The sequence below is a fragment of the Microtus pennsylvanicus genome, chromosome 15 (assembly GCF_037038515.1).
Source record: "Microtus pennsylvanicus isolate mMicPen1 chromosome 15, mMicPen1.hap1, whole genome shotgun sequence".
Classification (NCBI taxonomy): Eukaryota; Metazoa; Chordata; class Mammalia; order Rodentia; family Cricetidae; genus Microtus; species Microtus pennsylvanicus.
This window is the reverse complement of record NC_134593.1, coordinates 31770560-31790923: the sequence shown is the minus strand read 5'-3', so window position 1 is coordinate 31790923 and position 20364 is coordinate 31770560. Positions and strand designations below refer to the sequence as shown.

Sequence of the window (20364 nt, the reverse complement as noted above, 5' to 3'; positions counted from 1 at the left end):
AACCACTGAGCCATCTCTCTAGCCCCTGAAATTTTTCAATGATAGAAAATGACCAGGAAAAGTAGCTGAAACTCATGTAAAAAGTTTAATAGTCACCTTAAAAAATTCAGACAGGCAAAATTAATTGTAATATTTTTACACGGTATGTCCTGAGTACTTTGTCAATGTGAAATAAGCATAAAGGCTGCATATAGATGCATTATATTATATTATTATAATATCATATTATACCATATATTATAGCATCTTATTATATATTAATATATATAATATATTAATATGATATTATATATAATATATATTATATATATATCTGGCTAGTGGCTCTTGTAACTAGACCGTACAACCAGAGAGAAATTACATATAGAAACAAAAGGATATATGTCAAAAGAAAAAGACAACACTGGCAATAGAAAAAGAATTTTTTTTTTTTTTTGATATAGGTTCTCTCTGTAGCTTTGGAGCCTGTCCTGGAACTAGCTCTTGTAGACCAGGCTGGCCTCAAACTAACAGAGATCCACCTGCCTCTGCATCCCAATTGCTGGGATTAAAGGTGTGCGCCACCACTGCCTGGCATGGAAAATAATTTTGGTAAAGTAAAAGGAGAAAACAAGGTCAGAACATGTTTGCAACATAATATAGTAAGATATATATTCTTAATATGTAATTTATACAGATTACATTTATACAAATTTCTAGGAACACTTGAAAGCCCAGAAAATAATGGTAATGTGACATAATCAGGCATTTTACTATAAAACATAGGCATGAAATCAAAGATGGTAAGGTTTTAGTGAGGGCATGTTACTCTGTGTAGATTGTTTGTCCATCATGAACAACAGCCCTCCTTTGATTCTGTCACTGAAAAACATGCAAATTTAGATCTGTCATGGCATCAAAGATTATAGAACGATAATTTGTAGAATGCTCAGAAAGCAGTGAAGGTGTTCTTACAGACTGTGAGGGGGGCTGTAACATAGTAAAGCCCTTTAAAGGCAATGGGGTTTCAGGCAGCAGAATTTGTTTTCTAGTCTCTGTCATAAGGAAACCAAGCTAACTAGAGAGAAGAGACCACATACATGAAGTGTTCACTTCTCTGTTGTCTACAATAATGGGAAAATTGAGGACTCCTGGAATTCCCCATCTAAGGGAGAGCTAAATAGTTGGTGACATAGTGAGGTGGTCACTTGATTGACTATTTGAGTAGTGTAACATGGAGTTCTTTTAGAATCTTATACTGTCTTACGTAGAATTTAGGAGATAAATCAGTCTTGTGCAGATAACAAAATAAGAATTTTATCATAATCATTGTAAATTTTATTTTTCCAGTTTTCTGTTTTATCAAGATTCAAATATAAAATTAGTATATATCTTACTTATGAATGGTGGAATTAGATTCACATTTTCATATATAACTTAAGATTTCATCCTAATTCCAGTGTGCTCTACTCATGATCCATCCATTTATCAAGGCCTAAGTACTGTGCTGTGCTGAGTATTACACTCCCGTGTGTGTTATCCACAAACTGTGAGGCTGGCTCTGCCTTTGTGACTGAGTGGAAGTTTTTGCTTCTTAGTAAATTTGCAATTAACTTCTTTTTCTTGTCTTTCTTTTTGACCTGATTATGCTCTCTTGAAATGTAAAACAAACATAATGTATAATCTCGAGTTTTCTAAGTTTAAATAGCTCACATCTGCTCTCTTACTAGCGACTTATGTTTTATTGACTGACTTGCTCTTTCATAGTTTTAGTTAATTCTTTTTCCATTGTTTAAGGTTATCCTGGTCCAAGTGAACCCAGGGGAAGCGTTTACAATAAGAAGAGAAGATGGACAGTTTCAGTGCATCACAGGTAAGAGGAGGGATTTGCTACATTTGTAACAGAGAAACAAGTCCATGGTTTCTCTGTCTGGTAGGTACCAGCCCATACATTGTGGTTTCCCCTTTTTCACTATCCCAGAGTCCAAGTCCTCAATCAGAAAACATAAGTGAACCTAGCCAGGTTCTTTAGTCTTCAGAAGATCAGTTCTGCTTTCTATTCTTGGTTTTATTTCTCCTCCAGTGTTAGTTCCCTCAGATTTTTTTTCCCCCTGTCTCAGAGACAAGGTTTCTTTGTGTAACCCTGGCTGTCCTGGAACTCGCCCAGTAGGCCAGGCTGGCCTTGAACTCACAGAGCTCTCCCTGCCTCTGCCTCCCTAGTGCTGGGGTTAAAGACTTGCACTATGGCTGGCTGGCAACAGTATTGACCTTGTTAACTACTTCTCAAACCTGCCTTGTCCTGTCAGCAGGAGCTTTTGTCCTAGAAGTCACCATGTCCCCTTGCTCCAGGCTATTCAAACCCAGCTCCTTCAAATTCAGTTCAGATGTTCTGGCAGGTTTACTGTAGTCTTTCTTTTCTGGACACCCCCTTTGCACTTCTGGACTGGCTTTTTCTCAGGTGTCAGGAGCCATCCCATGAATTGTAGTGGGTTTGGTAAGAGACCCTGTCCTATACCTGCTAGCTATTTTTTTCTTACTCTCCATGATACATGATTAGAAATCTCCCCAGCCATCACCAAATACCCTATGAGGGACAAAACCACCTCCAGTTGATGAGAATTGTGTTTATATATGAAAATGAGGGCAATAGAAAGGGCACTGGTAAAGGTGATGTCACTAAAATCATAAAAAGGAGACATTAGTACAGAAAGGTTTGGGATGGGATGCCATATGAAGACTCGAGTCTCTCTTATAATCACCAGCCAACGATTACCACCAAAACTAGAGACAGCAGAGAATCATGGGGCAGATGGCCCCTTTATCCTCCAACAAGTCAACCGTGCCAGCAACCCAGTGTTCACTCAGTCCTCTGTTACTGCAATAGAGTGTGAGTGTCTGTTGTTACAAGCCAGCGAGCCAGCCAAAAAGTCACTGTCTTTGGAATTAGAGAAGCTGAGTTAAACATTAGCTGTTCCTTAGTAGCTTGCTACAAGTGCTACAGGTTACTTAAGCTCAGTAAGTACATGTCTTATCAGCACTGCTCATGTCACCATCAGTAATAGGAACTTTTGAGTTAACTGTCTTGGGGTTTCCATTGCTGTTAAGAGACATTGTGACCACAGCAACTCTCATAAAGGAAACCATTTTATTGGGGCTGGCTTACAGTTCAGCGATGTAGTCCATTATCGTCCTGGCAGGAAGCATGATGGCATGCAGGCAGACATGGTGATGGAGAGGTAGATGAGAGTTAACATCCAAAGCAGCAGGCTGCAGGAAGAGAGTTAGACACTGGATCTGGCTTAAGCTTCTGAGACTTCAAAGACCACCTCCAGTAACATACTTCCGCCAACCAGACTTAATAGTGCCTCTCCCAATGGGCCTGTGGGGACCATTTTCATCCAGACCACCACATTAACTAGTATGCATATGTATACTTTCATCTGGACCTGGCACCTCTAAAGTACTCAGTGAGTGGAGGCAGTGAGTGCTGCAGTGTAAGCGTTAATAGAAGGGAAGCCCCATCTCTGAAACCCTTGATACCAGCTGTTGAGACCGACTTACCAAGTACCTGCATGCAACATTCCTCTCAGTTGTGTTTGAAATTATGTATGCGTATGTTAAATTTGAAAATGCTTATTCCACCTTTTCAACTAAGACCTGAACTTTGGATTTGTATTTTTTACATTTCTTTGTATCTCTTTTGGTTTTTGGACTTCTAACTAATAGTCATGGCTTTAAAGAACCTGTGGCGGTGAGGCACCACATACTTTGGTGAGGGTGAAGGACTTGTGCACACTGTTAGTATCGACCATAACTGCCACAGGAAAAACAGGGTTCTCCGTGCCCCTTTCCTTTCCCTCTACTTAGCCTGGCTTGACTGTTGAGTTCTTAATACTTACTCCGCTTTCTAGAAAAATAGCTAACCCAGTAGGCACAAATAAAACTTGAAAGCTTACATGTGTTAGAAATTTTCTAAATCAGTTTAAACAATTGGAGCAATTGTTGAGGTGGTGCACAAATAAGAAGTTATACTCTTGAAAGAACCCAGGCAGGAGGATGTATAAACAGTGTGGTACGCGCGCGCGTGTGTGTGTGTGTGTGTGTGTGTGTGTGTGTGTATAGCTTTGCCATCTTTACTGACTTTTCTTCAATAGAATTTTATGTTTTCACTATGACCCACATTGAATATAAAGTCCTGATTACACTTCTTACCTTAATTACATGCCTTTCAAATTGTTGTCCATAAATATTATTCATCAACGAAGCATTTGAATTAATGTGGCATTGATTCCCCTATTACATTAGCAGATGAAGATAGATTATTTATTATACTTTAAAACACAAGGGCTGCTAATCCCAGTTATAGCCAGACCCTGAATGGTAGACAGCTTATATTTTAGGAGTTCGTTTGTGGCCATGTCTCTTCTGAACTCATTTCAGTTGACTGTACTATATCTAGCAGAGACACTGTCCTGCAGGTCCAGGAGAGCTGTGCGCAGATCCTGATGGCTGCTAACTTCCACATGAGCATTCTGTACAAGGCCACATTTCTGTGCTTTCCTAGAAAACAGTCCTTTCTCTATATAATAGGTAATAAAAATGGAAACTTTATTTTAAAATTACTGGGTAGAGTTTTTTAAATGAGGGAAAAAGAACAAAGAGATCCAGACAGTAAAAGCGCTCTCCTCCTTTTGTATGTTTTCATCTATCCAGAATTGCCAGGCTCCATAAGATCAGCTGTGGAGCATTTTCCTAATTAGAGATTGATGTGGAAGGACCTAGAATATTGTGGGTGGACCCATTCCTGGGCTGGGGGTCCTGGGTTCTAGTCTGAACAAGCAAACTATTATGAAGAAGCCAGTAAATAGCACCTTTCCTGGTCCCTGCATCAGCTCCTGCCCCAGGTTCCTGCTTGTTTTGAGTCCTTGTCCTGACTTTCTTCAGTGATGAACAGTGATTTGAAAGCATAAGCCAAATAAACCCTTTCCTCCCCAACCTGCTTTTTGGTCATGGTGTGTCATCGAAGCAATAGAAACAGTAACTAAGACATCAGGTGTACAGGTGAAAGGAATAGTAGTGAGCGAAGACTGGTTTGCAGAGATGACCACAGGAAAAAAGCTTAATGGGCACTCAGTCTCGTCTCCTCTCCTCTACCATCAGAAGTGTCTGCTATTTCCCGGAATGGAGCTATAGACAGGAGATAGAGCGGCAACAAGAGAGAAGCAGGCACTAAGTCTCAAAGAAGGAAAATCGGGGCAGTAAAGCTTAAAGAAAAAAGAGATTCCTTGTGGCCTTAGCTATTGTCGTAATAGAAAATCTCTACAGGAGCATGTAAGGAATGATGAAAGTCTAGCATAAATGAGTGTTTGAATTACTTCTTTAGGAAGTTTATTACCTAACAAGAATTCATAGAAAGAACTTTAGAGATCTAAATCATCACCGCCTTTGACTGAAGGTTCATAATTTGTGAGATAGTGATGGATAGAACTTAATGCAGTACCATTTCTACTACAGCACACATCCATGGGGTGAGGGGAATAACTCGTCACATTTTCCTTGTGAGTCTACTAAATCTCCTGAAGTACTTTGCTAGTTCCTGGGAATTTGGGGAATATCAAGACACGGTTCTTCTCCTTTAAGGCCATAATGTAATAAAGCTAGGGATGTAGCTTAGTGGTCTGGCATTTACCTATAACACCCTGAGCTGGACCCCATCACTAAAACAAAACCAGACAGACCAGTTTATTATTTAAGGAAAGAAAAAGAGAACAATTCTGTCAGTATAAATAGTGAGGCCGTTTAGTGCATGTGGTGCTACAAGAACACACCACAAAGGTCCTGTAGCAGTAGTGATGAACAGCAAACCTTCCTCCAAGACACGTGAACTGTCTTCGAGAAAACTACCTTTTGGCATTTGACAAGATAGACAAGGAGCTTCAAGGTGTTTTAGACAGAGGCAGCCGTATCCCACAGCAGCAGAAGAAAAGAGTGACCTGAATTATTTGAATAACCACGGATCTAGACTTGCTAAAAAGTCGTGTAAAGGGGAGTACAACTGGGGATGGAGCTGCAGTGCTGACGGTTCTTGAAATGACTCCTAGAGCTGCTGAGAACTTAAACTTTATTGTTGTGAGGGGAGTTAGTGGTCTAGAAAGGTGGAGATCATCTGCTTGTCCTCCTTGGCCTGCCAGTGCTGGAATTATAGGTGTGTGCTGCTACGTGCATTTTACCTTGAGCTTTCTGAGCACTCTGCTTAGTTTCCTAATGTTGCTGTCCTTTTATCCTGGGGCAGTCGGTCCCCGTGACTACTTTCCTCTACACACTACTCCTGTTAGGTTGTTCTGATGGTTGGCCCTACGTCCACACATGTATTGATAACAATAAAGTGGAGGAGGAAAAGTGACTGGAGGGGGAGGAGGAGGAGTTGGGGAGAAGGGAGTGAGAGCCAGATGTGATCAAAATTTGTTATATTCCTTTGTGAAATTCATAAACAATGAACAGAGCCCTGTGCATGACGAAAGCACCATTAACACTATAGAGGGTGATGAACCAGAGCTCAAAGAGTAGGGAGACTGTTTCTGTGGAAGAGTAGCCTGACATGCTTGACGACAGCCCAGCAGGTCTAGACTGTCCGTGTGCAAGAGCTATCTTGAGGTCGCCAGTGAGAGCTGAGTGTTGATGATTTTTCAAGGCGCACAGTGATGTAGAAAGTTGTCTTCCTAAAGCTGTAATTGTGCTCCTGACTCTTCTCTGCTGAAAACATGTTTGTGTTAGTGCAGACACCACTTCTGCAGCCAGAGTTGGGGCTCTGCTCACCATTGCCTACTAGCTTATCAACACGTGTAGGAGGGGTGCTCTCTGCATCATGCGGAGATGACTCACATACACAGAGGAGCTTGAGAGTCAGTGGCAAGAGAGGAAGACTTAACTTCACAAATAGAAACTGCTTATTTTAGCGGGGCTAGAATGAAATGAGTCATCTTATTGAATCTCATTTTCAAAAGAAAAATGAATGAAGTCTTAGAGTTCAAAAATAGAAATGTAAATTCAAGACAGATGATGAGCTATGTAGATTAAATAGTGTCATGTTAACATATTTGAAGAAAGGTATTAACAAATTGGGATTTTCCCAAGAAACTTAAGCCAGAACATACGAACATGACTATAGAGACCCATGAAACCTGAAAAGAGAAGACTTTGAATATGGTGTTTTCTGTGCTCTTTGAGAGAACAGCCAGTGTGAGGAGGTAGATTTTGACTTTTAACTCAGGAAAGAATGTCCGGCTATTCTGACTGCATATAAATGAAGTCATTCGTTACAGTTATACCAGCATCTTCCCTTTTTTGTGTTTGTATTCTGCTTGGATGGTACTGTAAAAGCAGCTCTTCTGAGAAAAACTAGTTTGATTAGATGAATTCTGGTGTTTACAATAACTAAAAATTTTTGATTCCAGAATAAAGTCTGTAATTAGACTGAGACCTCTTTAGTTAATGATGGGAATACATACTCTGAATGAAAATCTTAAATTTAACAATAATACCTATGCAGAGGCATATTTCACAGAGTCCCTGAGCTGGTAAACGGTTATTGCTCAGAGAATATTCATCAGCAGACTATGCACTAAATAACTAATACCCGCCATTCATTAATGAACACTAAGATGTCTGAGTCTTACAGGGAGACAAGCAATGATGCTGACTTTATCTGGTATGTAAAATCTTGCTTACCGCAAGAGTCCAAGAAATGCTATCTTCCATTTTGCTTAGAAATAGAAATTATCAGCTGGATGTGGTAGTGCATGCCTTTAATCCTAGCACTCAGGAGGCTGAGACCAGTGGATACTTGTCTACAAAGTGAGTTCCAGGATAGCCAGGGCTGTTACACAGAAAAACTAAAAAGAGATGTTATCCCTTCATCTGATTATCTGATTGAGGAAAAAAACTGCCATTTTTTTTTTTAGAATTCTGTTGATACATTAAATGAACTGTGAAAACATTTTTTTAAGATTTATTTTTATGTATGTGTATGTGTGTGTATTATATGTATGCAGGTACCTGTGGAGGACAGAAGAGGGTGTCATATGCCCTGGAGTTAATGATTGTTGTAAGTCACCAGATATGGGTGCTGGGAACTGAACTTGGATACTTTGGAGGAGCAGCAAGTGAACCACTGAGCCACCCCTGCAGTCCTTGCTAAACCATCTTTAAGTATACTACTGCACTTGTTTGCTTTGCTAATAGTTGTATATCAAAGATGGACGTGTTATAGTTGGGAATATTTTAGAGCCTTGGCATCTTCGTATGAGTACCAGTTCAGACTGTTTGTGAAAGTGTTCATATAAGTATGGAAATGGTGGACTGTAGATATTACCTGGATGGAGAGCACTTAAAGTTGCCATTTTCTTACAGATCATCTTCCACGTGTAGAAAGTGTTGAGGCCAGTGCAGGTTTGTTGAGCAGACCTTCGAATTCTCCATCTCTGCCTTACTCAGGAGCTGAGAGCCCGCTTACACCCGAACTGTGGTGCTTTGCTTTTGCAGCAGTGTCTTGCTGTGTAACCCAGGCCAGCATTCCCAGCCATCCTTTGCCTTGGCTTCCTGACTAGGGTCCTGAGAAGTACCCAGCAGTTCAGTGGCATTACAACATTCCCTTTTTTCTACTGAGTGACTGTGACTCACCCGGAGTACATACTAAAATGTATGTACTCATTCTCTCCAAACGCTATTTAAATGTTACTTTTCAAAAGAAATAATTTTGTTTACAACTGAGTTAGGGTAACATTGCAACATTTACATTTAGAAGCAAAATATAGGCAAGTTGAATTGACTATATTCACCAGTTAATTATAATGAGTAATGTTAATAGCTTATATATTTTCCTGTGTATTCTTCTACCATACTGGCAAACCTCAGGCATTCTGATATATATTAACATTCAGGTTCAAAGGTACATAGCAGTCAAGTTAAATAAGCCAGACACAAAAGCACACATACCAGATGATTCAACTCATTTGAGTTACTGAGAGTAGTCATATTCATGGAGACATAATATGCAATGGTGTTTGCCAGGGCCTAGGGAAGGGGCAATAGGGAGCTGTTATTTTGTGAGCTAAAGACAGGTAGAGGTGGTGATTACATACCAATGTAAATTTATTTAATACTGAAAAACTGCAAATTTTAAAATACAAATTTTTTATATGTAAATATGCAACAATTATTAAGTTAATTTAGTTTCTTTTTTCTTACTATTTTTATTTTTAAAACAATCTTATTTTATATACCATCCCAATTCCCTTTCCCTCTTGTCCTCCTGCTCCCCCAACCTTCTCCCAGCCTGATCCCAATCAACTTATCAGAGAGGGCAGGCCTCCCATGGAGAGTCAACAAAGTCTGTCACATCAAGGCCCTCCCCACTGTGTCTAGGCTGAGGAAGTTATTCCTCCATAGGGAATGGTCTCCAAAGAGCCAGTTCATACACTGCTAGTGGCCCCAAAAACTGCCCAAGCCACACAAATGTCACCCACACTCAGAGGGCCTAGTTTGGTCTTATGCAGGTTCCCCAGCTGTCAGTCCAGAGTCAGTGAGCTCCCACCTACTTGGGTCAGCTGTTTCTATGGGTTTTCCCATCATCATTTTGGCCCCTTTGCTCATAATATTGTCTCTCTCTCTCTCTCTCTCTCTGTCTCTGTCTCTCTGTCTCTGTCTCTGTCTCTGTCTCTCTCTCTCTCTCTCTCTCTCTCTCTCTCTCTCTCTCTAGCCCAGTGCTTAGATGTGGATCTCTGCATCTGCTTGCATCAGATACTGGATGTAGGTACTATGATGATAGTTAAGGTAGTCATCAATTTGATTACAGGGGAAGGGCAGTTAAAGTTCCCTTTCCACTATTGCTTAGATTCTTAGCTGGGATCATCCTAGTGGATTCCTGGGAGTTTTCCTAGTGTCTGGTTTCTTGCTAACCTCATAACAGCTCCATCTTTTAAGGTATCTCTTTCCTGGCTCTCCCTCTCTGTTCTTTGTAGACGAAAGTTTCACTCGGGCTTACAGCCATTAAGTTCCAAATAAACACACAGAGTCTTATATTAATTATAAGCTGTTTGACTTCTTAGCTCAGGCTTATTATTAACTAGCTCTTACAACTTAAATTAACCAAATTCTTATCTATATTTAGCCACATGACTTGTTACATTTTCTTAGTAAGACATTCTCATCTTGCTTCCTCTGTGTATGGTTAGTGACTGACTCTCTGCCTTTCCTTTTCACAGAATTCTCCTAGTCTCGTTGCCCCACCTATACTTCCTGCCTGGCTATTTATATTAAACCAATATGGGTGACAAATTATAGTGTACATGAACATTATTATCCCACAGCAGCCCTTCACCCAACTTGACCGTCAAGATCCCTCATGTTCTCCTGCCCACTGCTCTCCTTATGTCACTACTCCCCTACCACTCTCCCTCCTCACCTATGCTGTCAATTTACTAAGGAGATCTTGTCTACTTCCTCTTCCCCCGGCGGGGGGGGGGTATCCTTTTCAAAAAGAAAAAAAATAGAGTAGCAGAGACCAGAAGTAATGTTATAGAATTCAAAGATGGTCCAAGGTCATTGTCCCTTTTTTGTATTTATTGTATAAACATTATATTATCTTCAAAACTGAATTGGATGAATGATTACTGGGTTATGGTCTGTGTACAGTTGACTTTTAAGAGCTCCAGATGAATTTTACCTAATCATTTGAGCATTTGAAGAGGACAAACCTCTTCTAAGGTAAGGACATCAGAAGCATGGCAGGGCTTTACCAAGACCATAAGTTCATATGCTGGCCTTCAAGGTGGAAGTGTGGACCAGAAAAGAGCTGGCCATGAGTTTATCTGCTGGCCTTCAAAATGGAAGTCTGGATCAGAAAAGACTTGGAATGAGTCTGAGGAGCTTACTGTGGTTTCAGATCATCACCAGAAGAAAGTGGCTCCCTCGTACTTAACATTCTAAGACCCTGTTCCTTTTCTGTGATTTCCAGATGAGAATACAACCTATCTAACACCTTGGTTGTTGCCTTGTGGGACCTTGGCCAGAGAAACCAGTCACAGGAGGCCAGATTCTGAATTTCACAACTGTGAACTAATTAATGTCTTTAAAAAACATCTGTTTGTGGTCATTGTGACATAACAAGAGAAAACCAAGACAAACAGTGTGAACTTTTATTCCCCTCTCACAAAGATGGCCCAGAGACAGGCAGTAGCAGGTAGAGTCTTTCTGCACTGTGAGCCATAAAGGTGACCTTGTTACTCTACCACCTTAAGAGATTGCCCTAGTCTGCATGGTCCAAGATGGCACACTACCTTGTCCACATCCCACACAGAAAGGAAAAGGACAGGAGAAGAGAAAGACTCATAAGAGACACACCTCCTTCATTGAGAACCCTCTTTCATTGGCTGTAGTTACCATAACCAAGTCATGTTGGGGTTCAGTGATGAATCAGCAACTAGAGTTTTTAATTTATAGTAATTGGCTTCAGCTCGTTAGAAGAAAGAAGATACTTTAGAAACTAAATATAATTTTGATAACTCTTAAGAAATATTTCAATAGAAAATCTACCATTGAAGTCAGCACCTGTGACCCCGTGAGTAGAGAACTGTCTTAGTTTCTTTCTAACAACAGCAGTTTCAGGCAGAGTTTGGCCTAGCCCAGCATGGCAGGGAAGACAAACAGTGGAGCTTGAGCCACTGGACACATCATGTCCGGAAGCAGGAAACAGAGGACAAGGGGTGAGCATCCCCGCACTGTGCTCGGCTTCCCTCCTGCATTTGGACACTCTGTGATAGGGTATGCTTGGAAAATGCCCTTCTCTTCAACTGCCAGCTAGGAAGCTTCCTTCTCCAGCAGAAGACATTTAGAAAAGGACCTTTAAATTCAACCATGGTAAAGAGAGCATACTCAAAATAATTTAGTCTTCCAAGGGCCCTACATTCTGATTGCATTGTATGAAAGACTGAACTGAATGAATTAGTAAGTCTAGAAACATGGCCTAGAGGTGGCTTTATAAAAATCCATTTAATTTAAATAAATTATTACTGAATATGTGCAGTCACTATCCAAAACTTTGGAGAACAAGATAGAATTCATCCCCATGCCCCTGTGGAGTTTATGATCTTCTAATAAAAATAAAATGAAGGAATTGCATGAAATAGTGCTGCGTTTGAGCTGCGAGGATGCTCTGCCTGGAGCACGCCAGCCAGACCAAGGACTCTAGGACGCAATGGACGTTTCTAGAGGACGATCACAGCAGAGTCCTGTCTGCTACCCTTTCCCTCTAAAAGATGGGAGGTTGAAAACTTTTGTTGGAGTCTTGGTATAATTGAAGGTAGAATTATTATACATTATTAATGTAATTAACTCTTTATGAGCTCTAGGAAAACACTGCTCTTGAGGAACACAGATGCATAGAAAATAATTTTGGCATCTTTGCTTCTAAAATTGCAGGTTCTCTTAATTTCTACATAATTGGATAATTTTGGCAAATTTGATTGTGATTGTATAAATTACAAGCTATCTCACGTAACTTTCAATGGACTATTCACATGTTTAAACTTTTTCCTTTGAAATTAAGGTCCTACACTTATTCAGAAAAATGATGAACCATATGGTATTTTGAGTGCACAGAAAACTAGTTACTAGTGACATCTAAAGAAAATAGGAAGAAAAAGAGAAATATAACAAGCTTATACATTCATAACAGTAGTCTGTCCATTTTCTATAAATCAGAGTGGGCAAGAAAAATGTCTGTGTTTTATATTTTATAGAAAGAGCTTAAAGAATTCTGGCAATGAGAAGGGCAGATAGGAACCCCAAAGTCATAGACTTTAGTTATTAAGTATGTTTTGTCAATCTGGAAAAGTTTGAGGGTGATCCTGGCTGTATTGATGAAATAAAAGCTTTAAAAAATTATCATCTGGACCTTGGGAGCTCAGTCCAGTGCTCTGATGTGGGTCTCTATCTCTGTCTCCATCTGTCACCGGACGAAGGTTCTATGGTGATATTCAAGATAGTCATCAGTCTGACTTCGGGGCAAGGCCAGTTCAGGCACCCTCTCCTTCACTACCCAGGGTCCTAGCTGGAGACATCCCTGTGGACACCTGGGAACACCTCCAGAGCCAAGCTTCTTGCCAACCCCAAAATGGCTCCCTTAATTAAGATATCTTCTTCCCTGCTCCCATATCCATCCTTCCTCCATCTCAACCATCTCACTTCCCCAAGCTCTCCGTAACCCTCCTCTTCTCCCTTCTCTCTCCCCCTCTCCCCCTCTTTTCTTCCTCTTACTCCCCCCCCCATGTTCCCAACTTTTGCCTGGCGATTTTGTCTACTTCCAATTTTCATATATGTTTTTTTGGGGGTTCACCTTATTACTTTGCTTCTCTAGGATCGCTAACTATAGGCTCAGTGTCCTTTGTTTATGGCTAGAATCCACTAATGAGTGAGTACATCCCATATTCATATTTTTAGGTCTGGGTTATCTCACTCAGGATAGTGTTTTCTATTTCCATCCATTTGCATGCAAAATTCAAGATGTCATTGCTTTTTACTGCTGAGTAGTACTCTAATGCCACACTTTCTTTATCCATTCTTCCATTGAGGGGCATCTAGGTTGTTTCCAGGTTCTGGCTATTACAAATAATGCTGCTATGAACATAGTTGAACAAATGCTTTTGTAGTATGATTGGACATCTTTTGGGTATATTCCCAAGAGTGATATTGCTGGATCCTGAGGTAGGTTCACTCCTAATTTTCTGAGAAACTGCCACACTGATTTCCAAAGTGATTGCACAAGTTTGCATTCCCACCAGCAATGGATGAGTGTTTGCCTTACTTCACATCCTCTCCAGCATAGGTTATCATTGCAGATTTATTTTATGCTTTTGGTGTGTTTTTAACCTTATGAAATCATGTCTATGGAGATCATCTTTCTTACTAAAACTAAAAACCACACTTCCCAAAGACGGTCCCTTTAGGAGAATCCCCTGCTGAGAAGAACACTGTTTTATAAATACAGAGATTTCCTTTAACTTTACATATCATGGTAACTCCTGCCAGAATTTTTGACTCAGGAAAGTACTACTTGGCATTCAAGAAGAAAGGTAAACCTTTCTGTTTGTTCACAAAAACGTATCTGGGTGTCCTGGCTGGTTTTATGTCAACTTGACACAAGCTGAAGTCATCTGCGAGGAGGAAACGTCAATTGAGAAAATACCTCCATAAGAGCAAGCTGTAGCTAAGCCTGTAGGGCATTTTCTTAATTAGTGATTGATGGTGGAGGTCCCAGCCCATTTGTGGGTGGGGCCATCTCTGGGCTGGTGGTCCTTGGTTGTATAAGAAAGCAGACTCAGCAAGCCATGGGAGACAAGCCAGTAAACAGGACTCCTCCATGGCCTCTGTATCAGCTCCTGCCTCCAGGTTCTTGCCCTGTTTGAGTTCCTATACTGACTTCCTTTGATGAATAACGTTCTGGAAGTGTAAGCCAAATAAATCCTTTCCTCCCCAGGTTGCTTTGGGGCACAATGTTTCATCACAGCAATAGTAACCCTAACTAAGAAAGAGTATCATAGATACTCTGTGTATGTTTTTTTACATTAGTGCTGGACTCTAAACCCAAGGCCACAGCAAACATTCACTGAGCCATCACCAACCCCCCTGGAATGACCATGAGTTTATATAATCTGATTCTTATCCCCTGTATCACTGTTCCAGGACACAGTATCATTCCTGGTTTCTCTCTTTGTGTAACATCATTTGATGGAATGTTGGGTTTTTGATGCTTTTTGACCTTTTTACATTCATGGAGATAGGAAAAAACATTCTTTCAGCAACTGACTTAGGATTCATCTTTTTGAAATCTGTGTGTTTTGAGGCAGGCCTCATTCTGTAGCAGTCTGGTCTAGGACTCACTAGGTAGCCCAGACTGGCCTCAAACTCACATCAATCTTCTTGCTTCTGTCTCCCAAATGCTGGGATTATAGACACAGTCACCTCATGATAGAATGTGAGTCGAATTCAAGATTCATTTTAAATATTTCCATTTTCCTTTTACTATGTCAGCAAACATTATGTGTGACTTTATCTCAAGCCTGTTCCTGTGTCCAGAGAAATATGATGTATGCCCCATGGCTATAGAGTTAAGACAACATAAATGTCATTTGTGTCACAAGTACCCCCAAAATGACAAAATAATCCAGTTTGGTGATGAAGATGTGAGTGTAATGTGTTCTCTCTGTCAGACTCACAACATTCACAGAATCCTCTCATCCCAAACCTTCCAGTAGCAGTTGAAGATGCTGATTGACTTTTATAGACTTCAGTTGTAAGCACATACAGTTTTTATTTTTTATCCTTAAAGATAAATCTTTTTAAGAGTTCCTTTTGACTTTCCCTTCTGTTTCCTTCTGTCGTGTCCTTCAGCATGTTTAGGAAATCCCTTTGCTGTTTCAGTGAGATGCCAGCTGTTCTTAAACATCTTTAAGTCACAGTTTGTTGCAGTTCTTCACCTTAATACCCAGGCTCCAATTATTGGGCACTTGCCAGGACACATAAAACATTTTTGCTAAATGCACATTCTTTCCTGTGGACATAAAATTTGCCCTAAGTCTCTTTGCTGTTCAAAAGGATAGATAACTCATTCTTGAGAGACTTGGGCCCTGCTTCAAAGCCTAGCCCTACTGTGGAATTAGGTATACCCAGATGCATGTGGAAGGCTTAAAAACAAGCTTGGGGAAGTAATTGAGTGCTTTTGGAAAAGTTGATGCTTAAAGAAGTAGTAGCAGTCACAAGGAGGATCAAAGTAGAGAAATATCTCTGAGGCAGAAGGAATAGCATATTCCTTCTAATGGTGGAGCATACCCAGATGAGAGAAGGCAGACAAGGTATGATGAGAACAAGGGTCAAGGGAGAATGACTGAAAACTAGACTTACAACTTCTGTACCGCGTATGTATGTTACAAATGCCGTTATAGCCATATGGATCACTTCATATTTAGAGCAATGGTAGAGTGAATGTTTAGCATGCATGACAGGAACCTACAAACAGAGCTGGGGGCTGTGGCATACTTCATAAGGATACCCACTACGTGATTTACTTGGCCTTTTCTTACCTCATAGTGGAAATGTTTAATTTTTTTTTCAGGGGCCAGCAAGATGGCCACACAAGTAAAAACACTTGCTAAATAAGCCTGGAAGACTTGTTCAGTCCTTGGAACCTGTGTAAAGGTGGAAGAGAGATCCAACTCCACAAGGTTGTTTTCTGACCTCTACATAGGTGCCACATCATATGCACACCCCCACCCCCGGCTTTATCAGAGAGTTGAGAGAATCTGGGTTTAGTTCTCCCCTAAACATCAAGTCTAGGCCTGAGCTTATTGGTATAGTACTTGCTAGCATGCACATGATCCTGGGCTACCTCAGTGCTGCAGGAAACAAAGCAATTATAAATGCGTCATGTTTCAGATGTTACCCGAAGGAAGAGGGGCTCACTGAGGATTTTAAGTGGAGAAGTAGCCAGAGCAGTAGGAGTAAGAGTGAGACTGCAGACTTTGTGGCAGCATGAAGCTAGGGTGGCCGACAGCTTGTGTGGTGGCTTTGGCAAGTAAGTGGCACTGCCTTTCATTTATATGTTGAAGAATGCAAGAGAGAGAAAAATGAGAAAACAAATTTTATTTCTGACCATATTAGGTTTAGAGAATCTTTTGATTTTACTGCCTTTGCTCAGAAGGTCTCAGAAGAGAGATACAAATTTGTCAGTGAGTGATTTGAAGTCATGAGATAAAAATGAGCTAGTCTAAAAGAAAATAGGTTAAGAATAAAAGTTCAGATCCTGAAAGACTTAACATCTATGGGACAGGGAAAAAAAAAGATAACATTTAGGGGAAGATGTAGTGATCCTTTATGTCCTCCTGCGACTCTCAGGAATGGAGGAAAATAACTGTATAAGAGAGTTAAAAGACAGAAGGCTAGGGATTTAGCTCAGAAATGGGGCATTGTGTGTTATGCTCAAGGCCATGGGTCCAATTTCCCAGGACCACAAGAAAATACAAATGTAGCAGACAAAGATAGAAGTATTTGTATCGTATTACAAAGAGCTACCTTCTTCTCTTTATAATACCCCTACAAATAAAATACAAAAACAGGAACATTTATCAATACAGTGAAAAGTAAATACGTCTCTTAAATGTTTAGCTGCTTCATTCTGGTGGAAAAGAAAATGAAAACTGCACTACAGTGAAATATTTTCATCTTTCAGATTAGCAAATATCAAGAAGTTAGGTGCTGATGAGAATATGTATGATTATAAACACTGAGCTCATTTGGTAATGTCAGAACCATGACTTCTGTTTCATCTAGCAGTTTGCATCTGCTTATTTATCCTATACATGGAATACTGTATATTGCAACAGCTAGATGAGTTGCCAAATGAACTATAGAAATCAAGGCATCTCTGTATGGCCAAGAAAAGAGCTTTAAGACTGTTAAGGTGCAGACTTATATATAAAAAACTATAGTTTTTTTAAAGAATATATAATTGCTACAATATTTGTAGAATATCTCTGAAAGGGTTTATAAGTGTAAGAATGACTTCTGAAGGCTGGAGAGATGGATCAGCAGTTAGAGCACTGACTGCCCTCAGAAGACCTGGGTTCAGTTCCCAGGGCTGTATGGTGGCTCATGACAAGCTCCAGCTCCAGGGGATCTGACTTCTTCTGGCTTTCATGGGCAGTCACATACATGTGGTATACAGTTACACATGCAAACACATATATACATAATTTTTTTAATCTAAAAAGGAGTGCTTTTCTTTGGAGATCACATACATACATATTCACACACATGTGTACATATACACATATACGTGTGTGTGTGTGTGTGTGTGTGTGTGTGTGTGTGTGTGTAAAGAGAAAGCATTATGTTCTGTGGACCAGATTATAAATGTTCCTGACCAGTTAACTTTCTCTGCTCAATTTCATCATAAATGATCCACATAAACAAGGCTTCCCAGACCGCTGACATTTGAACTGGTGACTTTTGACACTAGAGGCAATGACAGGGACATGAAACCCTGTCCCTCTTCTTCTCATTGTAAGATCTTGAACTATCTCTCCTCAGTCTTTAATATGCCATAAACATGTGGAGATTTTAATGTATTTTTATTTCATGGTCCTGATAGCTTAAAGAAATTGGGGTGGATAGGGTAGTACATGAGACAGCATAGATGATACAGATGACATACAAAGATGGACAAGTGACTCTCTGACCTAGAGCCCCTAGAGAAAGCTGTTAGGAATGGAAGCAGTGCTGTTCTCAGCATGCCTGACGTCCCCAAGAAGGACTGTGCAGACAGCCACCACAACAGCTGTTTACAGATGCTGCTCTCAGGTAGTTAGCTATTAACACAAACAAACCAAAACAAAAACCTAGAGCTAAGGAAAGCCTTTTTACCTTTAAAAAAGATGAATATATTTTTGTTCCGTGTGTCTGAGTGTTTTATCTGTATGCATGAGTGTGCTTGCTGATGCCTGCCATCTCATCATCCCCTTAATCCCTGGCCCTGTGCATCCTACACCCTCCGTCCTATAATATCCTGATAAGATACAACTCAGGCTAAAGCAGTGCCACCAAAACAATTAGATCCGGGTGTGGATAGGGTCCTCGGCTTTTCAAGTCAGTCTGAGTTGGACGGATGATGGTAAAGCACACGGTTGCTAGATACCTGCAGCGCACGTCTCCTGACTTTCTCATCCTCCTGGGAACTGAGGGTGTTGGAAGAGAGCACAAGCTGAAGAAAAGATAATGTTGGGGTGAGCATAACTCATTTTTCCCCCCAGGGGCCTAAGCAGGATGCAAACGCTTTGTGTCAAGCTTCTAGGAGTTTCCATCATGTTCAGAAGACATTTCAATTCCCTAAGCATATTTTGCGAAGCTATTTTAAAACTTTACAAGCTGACTACTCATAATAAATCATCTTTAATCCTGCAGCAACCACAAAATATTAACATCTTTATATCTAAATATAATAATCAAACTAAAAACATTACAGGAAAGAAGAAATTGAGAGTGGGAAGAAGACCCTGAATTGTAGGTCCTGGTGTCATGTTCAAAATCCGAATCTAAATGGGGTTTGTCACGCAGAACCTATTATAGAAAATGCTTAATAACTATGGGCATAATCTGCAGATTTGTCTAAATTGCCAGGCTGCAGAGGCCATTTTTCATGTATCTCATTTGACTGGTAGTCAAATGTTTTGAATGATCCAGACCTTAAACCATAGACACTCGTGTGCAATGTAATAGCGTCCACTACATGGGAAATCTGCAACTAAACCGAAAAGCTTGACCTAGCACCGTCATTTTCATCACCGCAGCCCTGATCTAGGACTGCTACATGGCAGATGGCTAGTCTGCCCTGCCACTTGTAGACTTTTCTTTCCAAACCTCTGTGACCTTAATGTTTGATCCTGACAGGATTTACGTCATTGATCCATATCACTTGAGTGTGATGTCAGTGTGTGGGTGTTGTGTTCCGAAGACACAGTTAACCTGATGCACTGCAGTAAACCTTGAGTGCCCTTAGGATGACTCACCACTCTTGACACAGACCGACACTAAGAGTGCTGTGTTCACAGCGGCTGCATGCTTATGTCGATAGCACAATATCTGCAGACTCTTGACAGGAACACTAGAAATAGCTTGTTTAAGGTTTTCTACATCTGTGTAGTTCAACTTAGTGCTAACGGTAGAGTCTAACTAGATTTGTTGTGTTGTTTCCTGAGGGGAGTTGATTGCCTGTTGCCCTAGATAGGGCACTAAAACTAGATCAAAAGAAAACATACTAGAGCAACTTTGGAAACCAGTGTGTTTATTTGGCTTACCTACGGAACAGGGGCCATAGTTACCTACCAGGAGCAAGCTGACTTTTAGAAAGACATCACAGGTGATGAGCTCAAGAAAGCTGCCTAATGGGGGTTCCACTTTCAGTTGGCCTTTCATATCCCACACATTCTAGAGTTCCCTGTCTCCCTGCCCGGCTTACTGCCGGTGGGTGTGGGGTGGACTCCCAAGCTAGGGTCTGCTGACCTTCCCTCTCCACCTTAGGGATATATTAACAACTTCCATAGACCATACCACTGCTATAGACCCAGCTGTCCCTGTAGTGGTTTGCTTATTTTGTTGCCATGACTGTAGGCCAAGGTTAACTGAAGGCCACTGATGATGTCAAGCTCTGGAGTTATATATGGTTAGTCATTTATATTTATTCTATTTAAATATTGCAGTTATATCTAGGTGCATAGAAAATCTAATCATGCATGTTTCCAATCACTTATATATAGATAAATGAAATTATTCTTAAGT

At 40.5% G+C, this 20364-nt stretch overlaps 1 protein-coding gene across 3 annotated transcripts in view; it reads left to right on the top strand.

Moving 5' to 3' along the window:
- The window catches only part of Fndc3a (fibronectin type III domain containing 3A), a 136792-nt gene that overhangs the window by 43422 nt on the left and 73006 nt on the right, over positions 1-20364 (top strand). For all 3 annotated transcript variants that reach the window (XM_075950080.1, XM_075950082.1, XM_075950081.1), the window contains exon 3: positions 1777-1852. In XM_075950080.1, the coding sequence (XP_075806195.1) occupies positions 1777-1852 (76 nt within the window). The remainder of the gene's footprint in view (positions 1-1776; positions 1853-20364) is intronic.